The sequence below is a fragment of the Mesoplodon densirostris genome, chromosome 2 (assembly GCF_025265405.1).
Source record: "Mesoplodon densirostris isolate mMesDen1 chromosome 2, mMesDen1 primary haplotype, whole genome shotgun sequence".
In the NCBI taxonomy this organism is placed as follows: domain Eukaryota; kingdom Metazoa; phylum Chordata; class Mammalia; order Artiodactyla; family Ziphiidae; genus Mesoplodon; species Mesoplodon densirostris.
In genome coordinates this window covers 123,381,346-123,403,748 of record NC_082662.1, presented here as the reverse complement: position 1 = coordinate 123,403,748, position 22,403 = coordinate 123,381,346, and the positions used below count along the sequence as shown (strand labels likewise).

Here is a 22,403-nt window from a genome sequence, read left to right as displayed (position 1 = left end):
TATTATACAGCACTTATCAAGCTAGAGTACAATGTATCTATTAAGATGTATCTATGTCAGTAGACCATAAACTCCTCAAGGGCAGGAAATTTTGATCCCTCTTTTTGATGGCAATTCTCAGTAAATGTTAATGAATGGATTTTCCCCCTTTTTGGATAAGAAGATAAAACAGTGTTTCAGTTCAAAAACTATTAACTGAGTATTTACTACACATATGCTGGGCATATAAGTTCTAATCACTGTTTTCCAGAAATTCATTAGCCTAATGAGGGAGTCAGTTTGTCAACCAATAAGTATAATAAGATCTGGCAAGTGTGGTGGGGATGTTATATATAAAGGGCTACAGTAAAATATGAAATATAATATCTTATTTATATGTTGAAGGCAATATCTATCATATCATTTAGTATCTTATTAGGAACCATAGGAGAAATTCTGCGTGCAGCCAACAACTGATTCACTTTCAATTCTAAATGCTTTGAAATTTGAAATCGAGCCTGTTTCCCTTTTTGCTTTTGCTACCAGGAAGCAAACAGTCAAATCTATAGCCAGCATCTACAGGATCTAGACTGAACAAGGTCCGAAGACTAGTTTGATCCAAAGTGTCAAGAAGCTATTTCCTTACCAGCAAAAGGCTTGGGAAGGCCACAATGAGAAAGGATCTTGTGCGTGCAATTCTACATACTAATGCTCCCTTGCACTTTATTTTTCTACCTTAATTTTCTCTTCTAATTTCCTCATTTCTTTAGTAAATCTCTTCGTTTTGCTTGTACCTTCTGGTAAACTGCTTGAATTCCTCTTTGAAATGAGATGAGCAATAAATAAATAAATAGGATACATAACAGATTCTATTGATAAATAGAAGAGAATTTCATTCCTGAGTATATAATCATCTCCAAGAAACAGAACATTCATATGGCCATAAGGAAAATGACAGGAAGAAAATATAAACATGGGGGAGGGGCTTATAATAGATATTGAGCTAGGGCAGTACAATTAAAGGTGAATTTATTTTCTTTTATAATGTATTTTCTTTATTAAGGTCTTCCTGGGATTATACTGTTTTCTAAACAATACATTTAAACATAAGATACCTTGAATTCTTTTCTTTTTCCCTTCTAGCCCCTGGGGTGATGTGAACAAGCCCTGTACCATCACCATCCAGGCCCATCCCCCCGGGACTTCATCTCCACCCAAGTCCTTGGGAGGCAGCTGACCCCTCCTCTAAGCTGAGAACACCCACTCATCAAAAACAGGAGCTGCTCAATGTGCCATTCTGAAAAGACTGGCTCTGCAACTGGGCAGATGAGACTTTCTGGTCTCACCAAGGAAGCTTCCATTCAGTCGCTCACGCAGGTGTGACAGAAGGACAGCAGGACCAGGAAAGGCATGCAAGAACAAGACACTGTGCCCGGCTTTAAGTTCCCAAGACCTAGGCTTCTGAGAAGGAACTAGAAAGGATGACATATATATAAAATATTTATAAAACAGAGGGGCAGTCAAGCTTTAGCCCACCTATGAAAGTAAGTCACGCACACTGCCTGAAAGAAGTCAGGTAGATTCTAAAAAAGCAAATAGGCAGGGGCCTAACAAAAATCAGGAAACAGGCCCAGGGAGAATTTTGGACTTATCTCCTTTTATTTATGTCTTACAGCCAACCACAGCCAAGAGATAATGAAGTTCATGTACCTGAGAAACAGGACCAGAAGTGGGCAGAGCCAAATGATTTGTTATTTGGACAACTCAGTAGGATTCCACGGGATTTTCTGGGAAGAATCACAAGCTGAAGGGCTGTCACTCAATGGGAATGAATATTTTGGTAGAAAAATCTACATTTAGTAAAACTTCCTGAGTCAAACCTGTCCCAACAGATCCTCTCATAAGCTGTGTAATTTTCAGGAAGTTCATGAAACTCTCTTTCAGTTTCCTCATCTTAAAAACTGAGGCAATGAGAGTAGCTCCACATGTGCTCTATGCATTAACTATTATTACCTGCGCACAGAAGAATTTGCTGCTCCAAAGGAAAAAGGGGCATCACTTCCGCTGACGTTTTCCGTTCAGCTTCATGCTAAGATGACCCACCACCACTCTTCTCCCAGCCTGGGACCCATGGCACTCTTCCCTTCAAATCACTTGGACAGGGTAAACATGAGTATAAAGTAACAGCTTAACCATCTATACTGCCTGCCTCCCTTCCTCGGCTGACAGCCAGGACAGACAGACTGTGCGTCTGTGTGTTCCAAGAGTAGGAGAAGCCTCCAGGGCTGGCCTGTCCCAGTAACTGGATTGAACAAGCTCCTAGACCAGTTTGATCCAAAGAGACAAGCAGCTATTTCCTTACCAGCAGAACGGCTGGGCCTGGATGAGCCAGCCACAGTGAGAAAGCCATCACTGGAGTCCCATAAACCTTAAGGAGACAGTAGGTCTAATGGCACAAGGCCTCAAAGAGCGTTAAGTTAACCCAGTGTCTTCTACCAGCGTGGGGGGGGGGGGGGGGGAGAGAGGGAGAAAGAAGGGAGCTGTGCAAGGGGAGGGTATGAATGTGAAAGATGAAGCTAACCATGAAAATTTAATTTGTTAAAATAATGACTAGAAAATGACAGATAATGCACAAATTGTCTACATGCATTTACTGAATACATAATAAATGTGTGTGTGAATATACAGAACTATATATGCATACCCTGATAAAAATTAATTCCAGCTTCTCAAAAGCATCCTTATTTGTCTCCCTGCTGGCGAGAACCCTGGCGCACAGAGGTAAATTTCACACTTCCCCTCAGCAGTCCCTCCACGCGGACCCTGTAGTTTAAGCCGCCCAGGTGAGCAAATGTCACAGATGCCTCTTCGGCGGGCGGTAAATTCCAGCCATCCCAGGGAAATGCCAAGTGGTCTCAGGTCACAGGTTGGGCAAATAGTGATTTGGGGGTCTGGGGGATGCCCCATTGAAGGGGAGGAAGGGAACAAAAGAGAGTGAAAGGGGAAGCAGAAAGGAAAGGAAAGCAGAGGCAGGGTTTAGGGAAAAGCAAGAAAGCCAGCTATGTGAGGACTCAAACACAGAACACTTCTCAGGCTGCCTAAGTAAAAATCAGCACCCTTTGGAAGAAAGAAAGCGTTCTGCCATGCGTATCACCCTGCATGTTCAAGAACTTTGGGTCGGAATGACGTTCTCAGATACACTCCTGGCCATAAGGAACAGAGTCCTGTCTTGGGCAGAGGGCTTTGGAAGCAAGTCAGCTGCCCATGTTACAAAGATCACGACCATGATATCGGCCCCTTACTGGGCTGTAGGTTCCTTGAGGGTAAGGCCCACCGCTGGCACATTTGTGTTCCTCAGTGTCTTTCATGCCTTATGCAGAGAAGTTTCATAAATATTTGCTACAGCAATGAATGGGCTAAAATAGTATACAACTCTGCAATTTCATCATGCCCTCCAGAAGGTCTAAAATGAAATGTCTAACTGGTGTTGAAAAATTAAACCCAACCAGGACAGGAATTCATTTTTAACTTTTTCACTTTTCAACCTGTGGGACATAAGAGTTTTGCCCAACATCTCCAGAAATGATGGTGCTCAAAAATATCTGGTCAAACTTACTTAAAAACAATCAAGCTCCCATGACCCTCACTTATGAAAGCCAACATTCAAGAGGTGACATAAGTCAACATAAGTGAGGAGAAGACATATTCTAGTGGGATCTTGAAAAGACAACCAATCTTTGCATACTTAAGACCAAATGGAAGCCACTAGGGAGATTCTCTCCTCCTTCGTGTATAAGCCTCTAGGAAGTTAATCTGCAGTTGTAATTACCAAGATACCCCAGCCTGAAACACCTAAAAAGGGAAGAGGAAATGAGTAGGTAAATGAGTAGGAGGTGGCAGTGTCCAAATCAGGAACAGAAGGAAGCAATTATTTTCATTCTTTATTAACCCCATTGATGGTATTAGTATTGCTACTCTTATATTTTAGCTGTAACATCTGTAACAGAAGGAACATGTGAACTCTCAACCTATATAATAACCCTTCCATCCTCTCCCCCAGAGTTACTGGGATGAGAAACTCATCCTGTGAAATTAATAATGGGCCTCATTCTTCAGCTGGTGGATCAGAGACTAGGCTAGTAAAAATTTATAGAGAGAATGAATTCATAGATTTTCGAAGTAATGAGGGAATTCAACCTTCTTGCTCTCCCACATTCATTCAGTAGAAAGTTTCTGGAGGGTCTATTATAGGACCTGGTGGGTGCCCAGGGAGGCTGCAACAGAGCAATGATAAGAAAGCACAAGAATCCATTTAAGAATAATAATCACACATCAAGAACATCTTTCCTGGTGTAACTTTCTAAGAAGAAAAATAAAGTAATATGGCTTAGGCCTGAGCTCGATGACAGCCCCTTCCTGCCTTGGCTCCAGCAGGCTAGGTGGGGGAGGGGAGGCAACTATGTGTGTATGGGTTGGAGGGGGGCAAACTACCAAAATCGATTCTTTACTTTCAGAAGACTCTCGCAAAAAGAAGGCAGCGTGAGGCCCCTTGAAGCCTTCCTCCGAGATAAGACAAGCCAGCACATAAGAAACTAGGTCCGTGGGAAGGCACCCAACCTTCTTCAAGTGTTAAAGAAATCAGACCAAGCTTAAGGAAAACAAATGTCAGCGCTGTTTAAAGTACATCAAGGTTCTTTGGGTTAAAAATCTCCCCAGGGGAAGATGATGTGCTCCCTGTAAGAGCTGAGAGAAGATGGGAAAGGGTTTCTGCAGTAACTTCAGATTATGTTATTTGATTCATTTCAATACCATGAAGCATCAACTGGACTATTTATTGAATAGAGAGGAAACAACACAGAGGCAACTAAGCAAGGAGCTGCAAATTAAGATGTGTGCCTGTGAGCGAGGGTACCCGCACACGCTCACCCACGTGCTTACACGCTGCCTTCTGAATTTCACTTCTGTATGCAAGACCACCACCGCCAGCGTCTGCACTGCATGGCCACTTTGCATACCGAAAATGCGGCACAGATCCCGCGCCTGGCTCCCTGGGGACAGACCCCCGCACCCTCGCTGCTCACTGGAGGCTCCTATTGCTGTGGCTGCAAGGGTCCAAACCCAGACTGAGAGGTGTTTAATAAAGGAAGGATGACTCCCGCGAGACTTTCCCCCTGGGGGGTGGGGGGTCCTCTCCTATCTCCCTCTCGGGGATTGGAGAGTGAGGGCAGCTAAGGAGAGGAGGTGGCAGCGGGGAGGAAGGGATCCTGGGGCGCCCAAGAGGAAGGAATCTGTGAAAACACAACCAAGCCCTTCTCCGGGGACTCTCGGCTTCCCGGGCCGCGCCCGGGCGGCCCGCGCCAGGGGTTCGGGGGCTCGAGGCCGGCTCTGCGCTGGGCGGCGGCTCCCTGCCAGTGCGCGCAGCCCCGCGGGGCGCAGAGGAGGCCCCCGGGCCCGGCCGGGAACGCGAAGGCGGCGGGCGCTGATACCCCTGCATCAGCATCAGCCCCGTGGTGAGGTCACCAGCTTTCAAGGAGGCTTCGCAGCTCCCCCAGAGCCCACTCCTCTGAAAGGCTAATTGTGCGTGCTGCTGCAGCAAGACCCAGGCGCCCGTCTACCCAGGCCCAGCTCAGAGCATTACGATCCTGTCTGAAAGGGGCCTCTGCTTAGTACAAGGCCATGTGGCCGGCCACCCCGCTCCTCCAAGGTTTCTTAAGTTCCCAAAGTTTTATTTCGTAATGCATCCCCTTAAACTCCTTCCCGACGACTCCGATTTCTCTTTCCCACCTGATCTAAGCAAAGAGGCTCTCTCATCTCATGCGTTTTCTGGTTGTTTTCTCCTTTCCCCTTTGATTGGCCTCGGGACGAAGCTGCTTTAATTTATTCTTCACACGATCTAGTTACTTCTCCGGCCTTCAGACTCCGTGCTGTGCGCATCACCACCCACCCACGCATTTCCCACGCAAGGGGTTAGGGATTACAAGCACCCTAGTAAAGAGGCCACACAAAGGAAAGCGGTGCATGTGTTGCCCGCGCTTTGTTTTTAAACGTTTATTAATGTAAGCAGGGTGCACGGCCCTAGAGCCTCTGCATGCAAATTCTGTAGAGAGGAATTAACGTCTACACACTGGTATCCAGAGAGAGCCTTTCAGAATAGATGTAGGCTGGGCTCGTCATCAGGGTCTCTGAGAGGCTCTCTTTGTTAGGGACAAAATATAAATGCAAACTTTCAATTCTATTAACAATGGTAATTATAAGGAGGATTCTCTTACAGTGACAAGACTTGGGCTCAAATCACCTAAAGCCCTCAGAAAAATGACTGACTGACAGCTATCTCTCAGCCCTACCAGCACAGGCCACTAGGTAAATGTATTCCTTTGACCTACTAGCAGATTCAACCCTGTCTCAAAGCAGGACAAATAGATGGAACTTTCTTCTCACACTTACTGAACCACACTTTCTTAAGGAAAGTCAAACATCTTTCTAGATATCCTCACTTTGCTTCCAGAAGCCCCACTGACAGGTATGTGGGAAACACATTATTTTAGTATTTCAGCTGAGGCACACTGAACAAGCAACTGTCCACAATTCTATGGTGAAAATCAAACCTAAGTTTCCTGACTTCCTGCGCTGCACCATATGAACTTGGCAAACGTATCCTGCACTTCCAAGCCTGCAACCATATATCTTTGTATTTTCCAAAAGCAATTTTCAGTCTAGAATCCAATAGCTACAAATAGGACACAAAAGAAACATAATTTGCATTCAGTCATGGAGTCAACAAGGTGGATTAAACAGGGACTGGCCTCCAGCTGGCCTTGTAAATGTGATACTGAATGCTTCAATTAAAAAACAAAAAAACAAACAAACCACTAATTTTTTTTCCTCCCGGTTTGCCTTCTCCAGCTCAACTTGAATGATGGAGGCAGCTTTAACACCACCATAACCAGTTTTACATGACTGTCTAGAAAAGATATAAGGAGTCAGAGGATAAATCAGAAGTGCCATAACAATGAAAACAGAATCGTGTTTCATAAATGCTTCACCTGCTTTCAGTGCTATGTATCCAGGCCTTGGCGGAGAGTATGTTGGGGTTCATGATCCATGAAACGTGGGGTCAGATTAGTGGCTCTTTAGAGTGGCCCATTCCATGGATGTAGAAACCTGAGACCAAGAGGTTAAACGGCATTCTCAAAATAACATAATAACTTGGAGGCAGGCCGTGTTAGGCTTTAGAACTCCTGATTCAGGGTCCAGCAAACACAGAATTCTCTGTACTTTTTCCATTGTATCCTAGCTGTACAAAAACAAGGTGGCTGCTCCCACCACCCATTCAATTTTAGGGAACATTTCAGATTTTGTTAGGGATAAGGTATCAAACCATAAAATGAGGAGTTAAGGAAAGAAAAAAAGTAAAAAACAGAAGAAGGTAAAGGGGAAACACCTCATCCTGCTCGCAGTAGTGGGATAGTCCCTGCCAGAAAGCAATGCCTTAGATAAGCTTTATTCTGGAACATGACTATCCATCAGGAACCAATTTCAATTGTTGTAGAACTACCAGATCAAGTCTGAGTAGGGAACAATCAAGTTTCACACTCTTCCTTAGAGTGTGAAAATTACGCCAAAAAAAGAACAAAACAAAGATTTATTACAGGACAACCATTCTACGGCTACGCTCTTCAATATGGAGAACAGTAGCCCCATGTGGCTATGGGGCACTTGAACTATGGCTAGTCCAAATGGAAGATGTACCGTAAATGTAAAATACACAACTGATTTCAAAGCCTTAGTACAAAAAAAATGTGAAATATCTTATTAATAATTTTTATGTTGACCATATGTTGAAATATTTTAGATATATTTGGATTTAAAGAAAATGTGTTATTAAAATTAATTTCACCTGTTTCTTTTTACTTTTTTTTCCTGATGGGCTACTAGAAAATTTAAAACATTAAATTTAGAATGACATGTGTTCACTGCACGGCACTGTTCTATGGGATTCTCTCCCTAGAACTCTAGGATTGAAGGAAGGAGGCGCAGGAATGTTGGGGTAACTTCTGCTGAGCTTTGCCCCTGACTTTTTTCCCCTCTCATATTGAAAACCATTTAAAGCATTTAAAAGCAGGGTTAGGAAGCATCTCAGTGAGTCTCTAAAACTCCTGGCCAGAGCTGGTAGAAAACCGAACCTGAATAGACGGGGTCAAACTAATGAGACCAGTGGTAGACAGCCACGTGGTTTCAGAAAAATAACAGTAGTTGCCATGTATTGAGCATACTCATGGAACTACGTGCTTTATATCATTGTCTTGGTTAGTCCTTCAACAAGCCTACATTGTATTATCTCTACTGTACAAATGAGGAAATTGAACCTCTGTTAAATCAACTTGCGTTACACCACAAGTGAGGATTTGAATCCAGATTGGTTTGACTCAGAGACCATGCTCTTTCTAGCATACTAGATTGCTATTCAAAATAACTGTCTGATCTTTTTGGCAAAGGTCTTCTCCTCTGGGAACCTGACACCCGAAATTCTAGCAGTAGAGATTCATTCCTTTGACTTACTTTTTTTTCTTCTCTAAAATGCAGATAGCTCTGAGAGAGGTTTCACATAAATCCTAATCATGCACACTTCAAGTCAAATAAATGTATCAAAATATTTTTTCTTAGAGTAGGTATTAATCAAAGAAGAAAAATAATACAGTACACCCTTACACATGGAGGAGAAGATCAGTGATTGAAGAAAAAGGCTGAAAAATAATGCTGAGAGCGGCGAAGACCAAATTTAGTGTTATTTACAATAAAACTTAAGAATACACCTACTACAGCTACTCTGGAAAACAGTTTGGCAGTTCCTCAAAATGCTAAGCATAGAGTTACCATATGATCTAACATTCCACTCCTGGGTATATATATATCCAGAAAAATAAAAACATGTCCACATAAAACTGTTATGCAAATGTTTAGAGCAGCAACAACATATGAAAACAACCTAAATGTCCATCAACTGATTAACAGATAAACAAAATGTGGTATATCCATACAATAGAATATTATTTGGCTATAAAAAGGAATGAAGTATCAGTATAGGCTACAGCACAGTGAAACTTAAACACATTATGCTAAGTGAAAGAAGCTAGTAATAAACCATATATTATATGATTCCATTTATGTGAAATGTTCAGAATAGGTAAATCCATACAGACAGAGATCAGTGATTAGTAGGGGCTATGCAAAAGGAGAAATACAGACTGACCAGCAATGAGTACAGGGTTGTTTGTGGGAGGTGATAAAAATATTCTAAATTCAGGTTGTGGTGATGGTTGCACAGTTTTGTGAATACACTAAAACCACTGAACTGTATACTTTAAATGGGTGAATTTCATGGTATATCAAATATATCTCAAGAAAGCTGTTAAAAAAAAGAAAAAAAATCTACTAGTATCAAGGTTGTTATTATGACTGATATAACATTCTCCCTAAAGGAAGAACATATGAAGAAGACAGGAAGAGGTCAGGTTGCCCTAAACTCACTTTATGTTACTCTTCCTGCTTTGAAACTTTGAGTTGAATGGATGGGCCTATGTGTTTTCAAAGGGAGAATATTTTTAACTATGATTACATAATATCTCCAGTTGTTAATGCTAAGAAAACACCATCACTAAAAATGCCGTTCTAGCTTTTCAGGTGGTTGTCCAGTTTGTAGATAATTAAAAACCTCTGTCTTTGCTCTTACCCATTCTTTTTTTCCCCTCTTCTTCCAACCTCGACCAGCCTTTTGGCCAGATATAACTCATTCTCACTTTAAGAGAATGGCAAGAGAAACATAAGAAAACAAATCTTAAATTCAGCACTATTTTTCCTTTTTCAGCATAGAATCACAGAATCTTGGAATTGGCTTGGTCTTTTGGGACCATCTGGTGCAAGCCTCTCTTTTTCATATAAGGAAACAGGGCCAGAAATAATAAAAGCTAACAGTTATGGACTGTTTACTCTATGCCAGGCACTGTAATTTACATATATTACCTCATTTAATCCTCACAACAGCCCTCTAAAATAGGTACCATTATTACCTTTATTTTACAGGTGAAAAAATGAGGCACAGAGAAGTTTAGTAAATTTAATTAGGTCACACAGCTGAAAAATAGGAGATCGGGATACAAACCCAGGTGGTCCAGCTTCAGACACCAAACCTTTAACCACTACTGTTATAGTTTCTCCTAAAAGTGCTTAAGCTATCTGCCTGTCATCTTATAACTACTTAGTGGTAAGTCCAGAACTAGTACAGGTATGAGGGACCCACCCCAGTTTCCACTTACTGACAGAATGACAATGGGAGATATAGTTGAAACCATGACCTAAACCAAAAAGGATGAATTTTTCCACCCATTGCAATCTTGATTTCCACCAATAATTGAGAAATTGAAACAGAGCCGTCAGAGGTAAGAATATCTTCCGGGAAGTCACTACTGACCTTATTCTGCCATGAAGGGAGATAGGTTTTATAATCCTATGACAGTCTATACCCACACTTTTTTTTTTTTTTTTTTAATTCTGGAAATCACTCTGCCAAGTTCTGAGAAGTGATATCACTAAGATGTAGATGAGGCAAAAGATTCAACCAGAGAACTCTCCTGATGAGACATACTGACTACCTCACTACTTAATTATATATTCATAGAAAAAGTTAACAGAAGGACAAACTATGAAATGGAATAGAGTAGGAGTCTTGAGATAATTTACTGTAGAAAATACAGCATCTCTTATCTATATCACTCAGGGAGCTCAAAGCACTTTGCAAACAACTCATTAATTCTCTGCTGATTTTATTTATCAGTTACTACATTCCTTAACCCTCACCACACCATCTCAGGTAAGGGGCAGGAGTGGAGTCAGAATTATTATATTCCTCTAACCCAAGCTAAAATGGCCATGCAAATGGACAGGGTGCTCCCAGGGTCATATGAAAACGAGTAAGAGCTGTCTTTGGGAGCTGCCCCTAGGACACTGCCTCAATCTATGTGACATTTCGGGCAAATTTTTTAATGAAAAGAAAAGGTAAAAAGTATGCTTAGAATCACTACACCAAGTTCCAACCATAACAGCATCCATCTCACAAAGGTTTGAAACCAAAGTTAAGTTAACCAATGCTAAGTTTTCCTAAGGCATGCATGTAAACTACACCTCAAGAGAAGCCAGGGTTATGCTTTAAATTAAAATTAAAATCCTTTCTTATTTAAATATGTTCGATAACTGGGTTTGGGATTGGTTGCTTGCTTTGGGGTAAATTTTGTAATTTTGCCAACAACAAGCAAAAGTTTATGGATGTCAGCAGAACGGAGAAGCACGTGAAGAGAGGCATGTGAGAGAGGCCTGGCACCAGCAGTGAGCTAGATGCACCAGCAGGCAATGCCCGCCTCCACCCAGACTGCAGCCTGCCGCCCACCTGGGGACCCACACCCTCACTCCTTCCAGCCCGCAACACCCCACAGGGCCTAAGTCACAAGTTTCCCCTGCGTTTCCCCACTCATAAATCCTCTTCCAGCTTCCTCAGTTTCACTTAAATCTTTTTCATTCCCAATCCTCACAGACATCCTATTGTTAGAAGAAATGACACCAAATTTCCAAAGACCTCACTCTGGTAGGTCTGACCAAGCTGTTCTTTGCATCTTCCTCTCCACCTCTCAGGTGCCAGAATTGGTCCAAATCCACTTCTAAAAGTGGATGACACAAAATCGACTGAAGAGAAGGGGCGCTTCTCATCATAAGCTCATATTGTGTCTGCCGCGGAGCTGTATTATTGTAGGTCTATTGCTTCTAACCAGATTATAATAAATAGCACAGGGTCTAATCACCCGACTTCTGCCTAGCACATCGCTGTACCTGAAACAGAGGTTCAAGTGAAACTGAATCAAGTAACTCCCTTCATTTGCTCCCCTTCTCTCTCTCTCTGTTCCTTCCACAAAAAAACAAACAAAAAACAAACAAACAAAGACCAAATACTTGAATTCTCTCATCAGCAAGAAAAAATTTTTGCATTTGCCTGCTAGAGATGAACTTCTATGAAAAGTCACTCCTGCCATGTCAACCCCAAAAGGAATCTGATCAGAGGCAGCTCTAAATTGTCTGAAGTTATTTCACTCCACTCCTGTTCTCTGTTCAAGGCCTAATTCCATCAGAATTATTTCCCTGAAATATATGGCTTCCTTCCACAGTGTCCCCTCCACCTACATACACACACACACACATACACATGTACACACGTGTGGGCACACACACACAAATTATTCTCTAATGCTATAAAAAGACGAGGATTAGGAATCCCATAATGTAATTGCTATACTAAAAAGAAGTGGCAGGCGAAAATAATAAGGAAGGGTGAAAAAAGGTGAAATACAGTAGTAGACTTCAGGAAAAAAAAAACTACAGTCTGTGATGGGGGTGTTAATTGAACCCAGAGAAAAAAGAAAAGAGAGAACAAAGGCGTGTTAAGAAAGCAAAAAATAATTTTTTAACCTCCTTCAGTGATTTGATAACTTCACTGTAGATAATATGCAGAGGAAAATTGGCTGAAAAGTGCCATATATAGCTATTATGTTCTAAAATTAAAAACTATTCACAACAATTACAGCTATTCGTTACTATCTATAAATAGTCTTCTTAGTAAACGACACCCAATATTTTTTGTGTGTTTTCCTCATTTTTAAACCTGCATGATTTTTGACACAGAAATTTTTAAAAATCAAGAAACATTTAGGGGCTTCCCTGGTGGCGCAGTGGTTGAGAGTCCGCCTGCCGATGCAGGGGACACGGGTTCGTGCCCCGGTCCAGGAAGATCCCACATGTCGCGGAGCGGCTGGGTCTGTGAGCCATGGCCGCTGAGCCTGCGCGTCCGGAGCCTGTGCTCCGCAACGGGAGAGGCCACAGCAGTGAGAGGCCCGTGTACCGCAAAAAAAAAAAAAAAAAAAAAAAAAAATTAAAAATGTAAAAATATAGTTAAGGTCTTTTTAAGAAATGCAGTATGTTTGAATTTTTCTTCTTCTCTTCCATCCCATCAACCCCACTACCACTACCTCTACACGTATACAAAACCCAGCCTATTGCTAATATGTCAGAAGACAAGGAATGGTTCTTAAGAAACAAAAGAAAATGAGATATTAAATGGTCCAAAACTCTCTATGAAATCTCTATGTCCCCAGAAGGAACAAGCAGATAAAAGCCACTTCTGACATACACTTGCTGGAGGTCTTGACAGGGCTTTTTTGCTGTTGAGATATACTGCCTGAGAATTTTGCGGGCATTCCTTGTTCTTAGCATTTATTAAAAAAAGCAAAAAGGTATCAAAATAAAACCTTACCTACATTCTCAACAAGAAGACACTAGGGTTCTCTCTCTCTCTTTTTTTTTTTTTTTAATATCCCCACAGTAATTTCTGACTAAATACCTATCAATCAACTGTAATCTAGACGGTGCTGCCTACTTTGGGTGTTATGCGTGTGTGTTTCTTTAAAGTTCCAAAAGGTTGGTAAGACAATCTTAGCTAGTTTTCCTAATTTCTGAGTTTTCCAATGAAAGTCCTTCACAAAGTCAAAAAAGCAAAAGCAACCAAGGAATGCAATCACCACGCTTCCTCTCAGGGTCCTGCCTTCCTTGTAAAGACCTAGGTAAGCCCACTGAGTGAGCTCCGTGTGAGAATACAAACAAACAAACAGGGCCCACCCTAAATCAAGTAACCTCCACAATGCTTGAGACGGAAACTCAAAAATACTCATTCAATGTAAGGGGCTTGAAAGTAACAATAGGACAAGTCCCAAAACAATGAAGGAATGTATGTGAACTGATCATCCAAGTGATCTTTTCACTAGCTCTGTATCAAGAGAGGGAAAAAAAAGAGCTCCTACAACTTTACAGACACTATGTGTCTCAGACACGTCAACCGTATATAAGATTTGCGGGCTCATAGAAAGAGGGTGAGGCCGATCTTGAGTAAGTAATCGTGCTTTAGAATCAAAGAGTCCTTTTCAACACACCGCAGTTGTCTCCTACCTATAACACTGAACACTCAACATTCCAGGAGAGGTTTCTTCCTTCCCCTTAATCGTTCCAATACACAAGTTGAGGAATAAGAAGGAGAAAGGCTTTTTTTTTCTTTCTCTTTTTCTCTTTTCCTTTTATTTTTTTTTACTTTCACCCATGGGTGCCCTCTTAATCCAAAACTCTGTGTGTGTTTATTTCCCTCTTAACACGGGACCAATGATCCTTATCATTTTCAATTTACAGTACTCAATAAACTATTTTTTAAATATATTATTTGAGAGACAAAACCGTGATTTAGATTTTTTAAAATCTCCAAATGTTAATGTCATTCAATAACAAAAAATCTTAAAAACAAAATATATAATCCAACAATTATACTTTTAGAATATTATTTTGACCTTCCTATCACCATAGTTTAGGCAATATTCATGTAAGGAGCAAACTCTTGAACCCACACTAGAACCAGATCTCTATTCACACCCACCCACTTTGATCTACTGCCTCAGTAGGTTTTAATTAGAAGACTAGAATTAAACACTTTGGCCACAATATACATTTAAGTACCCTGATGGGCTTCCTTTCAATAAAAGTCTGATAATGTGTCTTTAAAACAGAGTCTCTTTGGCCTGGATTATCAAATATGCCTTTATAGCTTGATTCTACATTTTATGAAGCAAGATCAGCAGGAACGTATACCTGATTAGTAACAAATTTCAACAAACCAAATATTCCAAGTAAATAAGCAACAGAGAAAAAAGAAAATGAGAAGGAAGAAAAAAAAAGAAGAGAAAGAAATATATACACACTTAGGTTTCCTGCTCCGGGCTAATAGAAAAAAAAAACAAAAAACTAGAAAGTATGACAAACTGAAAAAGCCCTTTTGATATTTGTATGCACAATCCATACATTTCTTAAAAGGTGTCTCACAGCTAAAATAATGCAATTCACAGCTCTGCAATAAGGTTAGGCTTTGGCAAGGCAACCTGGAAGACTTAAAGATCTAAACATCACTGCTCAGGTGCTTTGTCTGGGATATCATGCACAACAAAAATAACATTCAACAAAGGAGCTGCTTACTAATTTTCCATACATTTCAAGACCCGAGTAATTACATATTTGATCAATGGTCACATCTTGAAACTCTTTATTTTTTAAAAGAGAAACATAGAGAGGACTCAAAAAGAAAGCCACCCTGTGTGCCCTCACTCCCCCCCGCCTTCCTTTTTTTATGTGTAACTATCAATGTATATCAGCCGGGCATGCAATCATATTTATTGTCACTTTCATTCATGTCATGCCCTTGCTTATATGGTTTAGATATGAATTATTGACTGTTACACTCCTTGTTGTAAAAAATAAATAAATAAATAGGATGTCAGGTACTTTGCACTGCTCTACAGCGAGCGAGCAAGTCAGAGGCCAGCAGAAGCTCCCGCTTTATATAACCACTCCTCGTTCCTCATCTTTATGCCCTGGTTTCAGATTGCCTTCTCAACTCTTTCTTTTTACAAGGGAGAGACTCACCCACCTTGGAAAATTAAGGATTAAAATAAACAAACAAGAGGATGTTGCTAAATGTCCTTCCCAGAGCATCTGTTGTTTAAGAACACCTCTGATTGATGACTGCTATTTTTTAATTGTTGCTTTAAATTTTAAATGCCCTCCTGGGATGTGTTATAAGTGTGTTAGTCCATGATATGAGGTCTAGAAAGTAGAAAAACAACAGAATGAGTGAGCTCGTGGCATTCTATTCTTCTAAACCCAGTGATTCTCCCAGCTATAAAATCACAGGGCACTCAAATACCGATAACCTGATGTTGTGTGACGCTTTCCACAAAGATATTTGACAACACTCTGTCGAGAATCTCTAGTTTGCTGCTTCGTGTAATTACAAGAAAAAAAGGAAAGGAAACTTTAAACACTTAAGCATCCCGGTGCCCAACTCCAAAAAAATGAAGTGTTTTAAAGATGGACCAAAATATATTCCTTCAGGAAATGGACTTTTACTTTCATATTTTTCCCTCAAAGGCACATCATTCTATAAATTTCCCTTCATAACCTCTATTTCAGCCTCAATTTCAAAGAGGCCAGGAAGAGAGTTAAGGCAAATAAACCAGTAATGCCTGGTAATAACTGTCAAAGAAACTTGGTGCTTTCTTTTACAGGAAGCAGGGCTACTAGGACTTCCTACTGCAATATGTGATCAATCTTGAGAGTACTTCTATTCTGAAATTTTAATATTTAAATAATGGGTTCCTGATTGCCGGTTAAGTGGTCAATTGGCCAAAGAAAATGCTTAAATGTTGGAATCTCATTCCTACCTGTTTTTTCTTTGATTTCACACAACACATTAAACAAGGCAGGCTTCATTCTGTGGCAGTTTAAAGCATGTTTTCTGCAAGAAAGAAACAACAGAATAGCTTAGGTGGACTCTAGAGATCAAGCTGCTCATAATGCACAGGGGGAAGAAAATTTGAACATTTAGCCAAAATTATAGACCAAGCATAACTCTGTGGCATGCTTCAATTGCTTTATGACTTAATAAACAGAGTCCCGCCATAGAAAAAGAAATAATGTTAATTAGCAGGGAGAGAGTAGGGATTTAACTACAGAACAGAACTAATCTCAATTACGCCCATTTAGGAAGAGTTTTGGGCTTGTTTGTTTGTTTTTTTTTTAAATAAGTAGTTTAATCCAAGTGGAAGTCTTAAACCAATAATCCTATCCAGGGCAATGAATACACGGCAGAGTCAAATGCATGGGTTAACAGTTTTGTATAATCTATGCAATCACCACAGCCTAGGAGCTGTCTGCTTCTCGGTCCGTGTGTGTTTTCAAATTTAATTCATCCATGTGTTCGAATTCATTCCGCAGATGCCCCTGTATTCTCATAAACACAAGATGCTTGAAAGGTCTTCTGAGTAGAACTGTCAATTTATAAAATTTCAGTCCCCAAGTTAAAGAGTATGGAAATGCATTGCCAGGGGGCAAACATACCCATATGGGGAATAAATTCATTTCTCTGTGTTCATATTATGTCGCTTGTGCACACACTGCTTATTTGCAGGTGTTGAAATTCAATTATTTACAATTAGGACCTTGCACCCATTGGGGGAAAAATAAATACAATTCTGCCTTTTAGATTAGCGATTTACCTGGTTCTTCTGTGTGTTTGTATTCAGAATGCACTTGAAGACCAAAACAATACCTTTCCCTTTATTTTACTCTGGAAGCACTTAGCAGAAGGATATTGTTTTGGAAACAAAATACTGATCATATCAGCTATTAGTTAAGGGAATTCTGTTGACTAACTAAAATGAATGTGTAAAGATAAATGGGAACCTCTGGCACTCAAGACACATGCAGTTCTTTTTAAATCCCTTTCAAAGTTAAAAAATAGACACATCCTCAACGGAAACCATGAACCATGCTCTATATACTGTACATCAGAGGAGTCATAAACTCAAAATTCAAAAGTATCAAAATAAACATACACATTGTGTCTAAAATAGGAATGGTTCCCTATGTAAATAATAAATGTACATGATGAAGATCTGACTAGGGAAAGGAAACACCCGATTAAAATATTTGCTCAGTTACATTGTTTAACCAAGAAGAAAAGCTTAGTGGTGATTTAGTTCTCTTGTGGGATGAGAAAAAAGGTGAAAAAAAACTTCAATGTATCAAAGACTTCTTTCTGGGCCTTTTAAAAGAGTTTTCATTAATTGTATTCTTATATAAAGGCCCAAATGCAAAAACAAATAACAACAAAAAATTCCACACAGCTTTGCAGAAATATTGCATTGCCACAGCACATCAATGGGGTTACAGAGAGAGAACAGAAAATGTCACTATCCCAAAATTGTGTCTGATCTCTCAACATCTAGGCCATTAAAAGGAGGAACCCGCCAAGCCACGGCTGTCCTCAGTTGTACAAAAAGGAGTGGGACTAAATATCAGAAAAGTGGTGAGTTTCCAGTCTTACCGGCCCCTTCAGCTGCATAAGCTTGTTATTAAAGCAGTTTATTGGTATGTCTGAGTTTATTTTCCTGGAACAATGTAATGGAGAAATCTGTTCCAATTCAAAAAGAGATTGTCAGTGGGAAATCTTCCTCTTACCCTACCTATTAGCTTTTCTCTGGATAATAAAATTCAAAAAGGGCACCGATTTATTTTTGAAAACTTTCCCCTATTTAAAAAAAATTTAGCATAGTTCCAGTCTTTGAAACTTCCCAAGTTTTCAAGCACCCATAAACCTCAGGACTTTTGAGTTTACATGTTGCATGTGCTTACAGCTAAAATAAGAGTGTAATTCACAACATCCATGTTTTTAACTGCTCCTCATTTTCTAAACTCAAATTCCTATCTCCCTTAGACAAAAATACATATAATGATGTCTTCTCCATATAACTAAGTCTTGTGAGGTACAGGAATTGTGTATGTATGATTAAAAAACCCAACTGCTTCTGAGATTTAACAAAGCTGGGTAATTGTAAAGACATATGTGGTCATTAGATTTTTTAAATTCTTCGAGATCGGCCTTGGGCAAGCAGTTGGTGGGTTGCTATTTAGTTTGTGTTTTATTTTGAAAAGAGAATTTACTGTAAAATCCTAGAGTGGAGAATTATATACCTGGTAGTGGATTAAGTTGAGAAGCTACACAGCTTCTTTATTATGTTTCCTTAATGAAGATCTTCCTATGCTATAGGATTGAAATACATAAAATACACACTTGCCTTCATTTCTATTTTAGTAGCATCTAAGTGGTCCTGAAAGAAGCATGGGAAAAAGAGCATGCTTGATTCCCCCCCCACCCCTTTTTAAAGGACCATACATTCTGTACTACGGAAGGTTAGTAAACCCACTCAAAATAAGAAACAATAAAGTTACACTACATATCTGAGCCTCTTAAATCTACCAAATATGTTTAAAAACAAAAGTATCTCTTCTTTCTTTACATCAGCTTTTCTTGAAACAATTAAATAAATGCAAAATATTTTCTGGATAGCTGACAACTACTGACAAAGAATTACCTTGCTTTTTTTTTTAATAGGGAGATAAAGGGGAAAATATAAAAATTAATTTTGGAGAAGTAGTCCAGAAAGAAAATCCAAAGTCTCTAATTCAGGGAAGGGGTCAACTAAATTTGCAAATAAAGTGTTCATGGGACATTTTATTTTGTAATGTTACGGAGTCCTTCAACAAGAAGTCATGTAATGCTGTTCAAAACTTGACAATTCTGCTCTCTCTGATACTTTTTTAAAGCAGTAAAAAGTGCCGAGGGCCGCTTTTGGATCAGTTGGCAATATTTTCGGCGTGCCTGAGTGTTTGTCTGGATATATATGAAGACCTCAATATTCACACACTCACACACACACACTATATATATATATATATATATATATATGTATATATATATATATATGTATATATATATATGAAAATATATATATACAGAGCCATATCACAGCATGGGAGATTACACTTTCGATAACAACGCTCCTTCAAATTTTACTCCTCCGCCATATAGTTGCTCGTCAAAATGGGCAAAGAAATAACATTTAAAAAGAAAGCGCTGTGGTGATTCGGTTCCCATTGTTTCCCCCAGCGAAAGGGAGAAAAACAAAAAACCCCAAGAAAGGAAAAGAAAAGCCTCCATCTCACCTGGCCTGCGCCTCATCCAAACTCTGGTCTGTGATGGTCATAATTTGCTGTAAAATGTCTCCAATGTCCTGCTTCCTCCCGCCCTCCCCCTCGGTCCCTCCGGCCCCATCCTGCAAGTGCTGGGACAGGCCGGGGTGTCCGGCCATCCCGACCCCAGCATGGGAATGCATCAGCCTGGGCTGCTCGTCCATCTCCAAAGGCAACGGCAGCCCCCGGCTCTTCCTCTTCTGCTCCTCGGCTCGGCTCCTGGGAAGCACCAAGGCTTTTTATCCTTCAAGCTGTCTTCAAATCCTTTTCAGGATAAACAGGGAAGGGGGAAAAAAAGAAGACCAAAAGAAAGAAAAAAAAAATCCCTTTGCCTCTTTAGAGGATGGTGGGAGGACGAGGAGTGGGGAGGGGGAGGGGGGCGTGAAGGGGTTGCGGGGTGAGGGTGGGGATAAGGGCTGGTGGGGAAGGGTGTTGACTCCAAAAAGCAAGAAAAATAAACCACCTTCCCACTTGACGAAAAGAAATCAGAGCTGGCTTTTGGTTTTTCAGTCCGGTATCCTTTGCAAGGCAGAAATGGGCTCCCGGCGCTTATATCTGTGGCTTAATCCTTTTGCAAATATGCATTGATCGGGAGAAAGGAGAGGAAGGCAGGGGGATTGCAATGCAAACTTTCCCCCCCACCCCCCGCTGCCCCCCACCCCCACTCCGGGCCAGAGTGATCTCAAAGGGGGTGGGCTGTTGCAAAAGCCAGATCTCCCCCAGCCGCGGCGGCAAGGCAGAGCACAGGCTCTCTCCTCCACCGTGTCTCTGCAAACTCCAGCAGCCCCGTCAGCCTCCTGCTTTTGTTTAGCTCAGGCTCAGGACTCCAGAAACATATACAGAAAAACCACAGCCTGAGAGGAGGAGGAGGAGGAGGAGAAGGAGGAGGAGGACGAGAAGGAGGAGAGGGGAGGGGGCAGAGGAAAGGGAGGAGGGGGCGGGGAAGCCGGGAGGCGGGGAAGGGAAGGAGGGAGGAGGGCACCCGGAGCCCCGCCCCCCTTTCCTGATTGGCCATTGGAGAAAAGACGGGCCCCCTCCTCCCCCTGCTTTCCTCCCTGCGCCGCCTCCTCGGCCTCCTTCGGCTCCTCCTCGCCCGGCGCCCTGTCAATCAGAGTTCAGAGGTGGGCCGGGAAGGAAGGCGAGCTACTACCAAGTCTCCAGTCCTTAAAGGTGCAATGATACCGAAGCGCCAGCTCGGTTAGTCAGTTTCCACTTTCCCTGCCTGCCTCACTTGGGTTCTGTCCTTGAGAAAAAATGTGGCTCCACTTAAAAGCAAACGTATAAAATTAACACGAAAGAACAAGGACGGTGTGGGTCGCCTTCTCAACCCGGGTTTTTCTTTTGCTGTAACGTTGCCATTTAAAACTTGATCCTTTTAAATCGTTAGAGCTCAGGGAAACTGTTGAGAGCGAAAGTTTGTCAGCACGAAGTTGTTATGAAACAATCGAGCTGTTAATATAATTAATAATGCTCTCTAATAAATGGCATATGTAAAAAATAGATTTTAAAAAACAATCACAATAGAGCTAAAAGTAATACTGAACTGTGAAATTTTGGTTGCATGGAAAATAATTATGGATTATGAAACTAAATAATGCTGCAAAAAAATTAATAAATAAGTTCACCAAATGAAACTAATTCAACTTCTCTCTCTCTTCCCCCTAGGGGAAATTAGTTATTTGGCTTAAGTACTTAATAAAGAAATGCATTATCACAGTCTGGTTCTAATTTTTAATATAGTCTAGTAAGCATTATTAACTGGGATAAGAAGCGAACTGACATTTATTGAATGCCTACTACGCGCCAAGTAATTTACATGAGTTATTTTATTTAATCCCCAAGACATCTCTGTGAGTTATGGATTATTAGTTCCATTTTACAGAGAGGGAACTTCAAAAGGTTAAGTAACGTCTCCAAGGTCCCATGTGTGAATAGTGTAAAAATTAGTTATGTGCCCATCTTGTCTGAAAAGAGACTCAAGATGCTTAAAATGATACATATTCAAACAAATTGACTCAAATTGAAAATGAGTAGGAAAGAATGAAAAAAATTATAATTAAATAAAATCAGGGGATGGGACTTCCCTGGCGGTCCAGTGGTTAAGATTTTGCCTTCCAATGCAGGGGGCAGGGGTTCAATCCCTGGTGGGGGAGTTAAGATCCCACATGCCTTGCAGCCAAAAAAACCAAAACATAAAACAGAAGCAATATTGTAACAAATTCAATAAAGACTCTAAAAATGGTCCACATTTATAAAATTAATTAATTAATTAAAATAAAATCAGTGGGGGCTTCCCTGGTGGCGCAGTGGTTGAGAATCTGCCTGCTAATGCAGGGGACACAGGTTCAAGCCCTGGTCTGGGAGGACCCCACATGCCGCGGAGCAACTAGGCCCCTGTGCCACAACTGCTGAGCCTGCGCGTCTGGAGCCTGTGCTCCGCAACAAGAGAGGCCGCGATAGTGAGAGGCCCACGCACTGCGATGAAGAGTGGCCCCTGCTTGCCACAAATAAAGAAAACACTCACACAGAAGCGAAGACCCAACACAGCCAAAAACAAATAAATAAATAAATAAATTTAAAGACAGAAATCTATAACATTTATTAAATAAATAAATAAATAAAATAAAAATAAAATCAGGGGAAAAACCTAATAAGAAACTCTTAGCTGAAGTTCAATACTATCACTCCAGGTAGACCATCAA

The 22,403-nt window shown here is 40.8% G+C and overlaps 1 protein-coding gene across 2 annotated transcripts in view; it reads right to left on the bottom strand.

Annotated features, from left to right (window-relative positions):
- PBX1 (PBX homeobox 1) overlaps positions 1-20,319 on the bottom strand; it is a 285,383-nt gene extending 265,064 nt beyond the window's left edge. For both annotated transcript variants that reach the window (XM_060090859.1, XM_060090860.1), the window contains exons 1-2: positions 19,675-20,319; positions 16,332-16,405 (exon numbers count right to left, since the gene is read on the bottom strand). In XM_060090859.1, coding sequence (XP_059946842.1) covers positions 16,332-16,405; positions 19,675-19,865 — 265 coding nt within the window. In that variant the 5' untranslated portion in view covers positions 19,866-20,319. The remainder of the gene's footprint in view (positions 1-16,331; positions 16,406-19,674) is intronic.
- Positions 20,320-22,403: the final 2,084 nt, after the last annotated feature.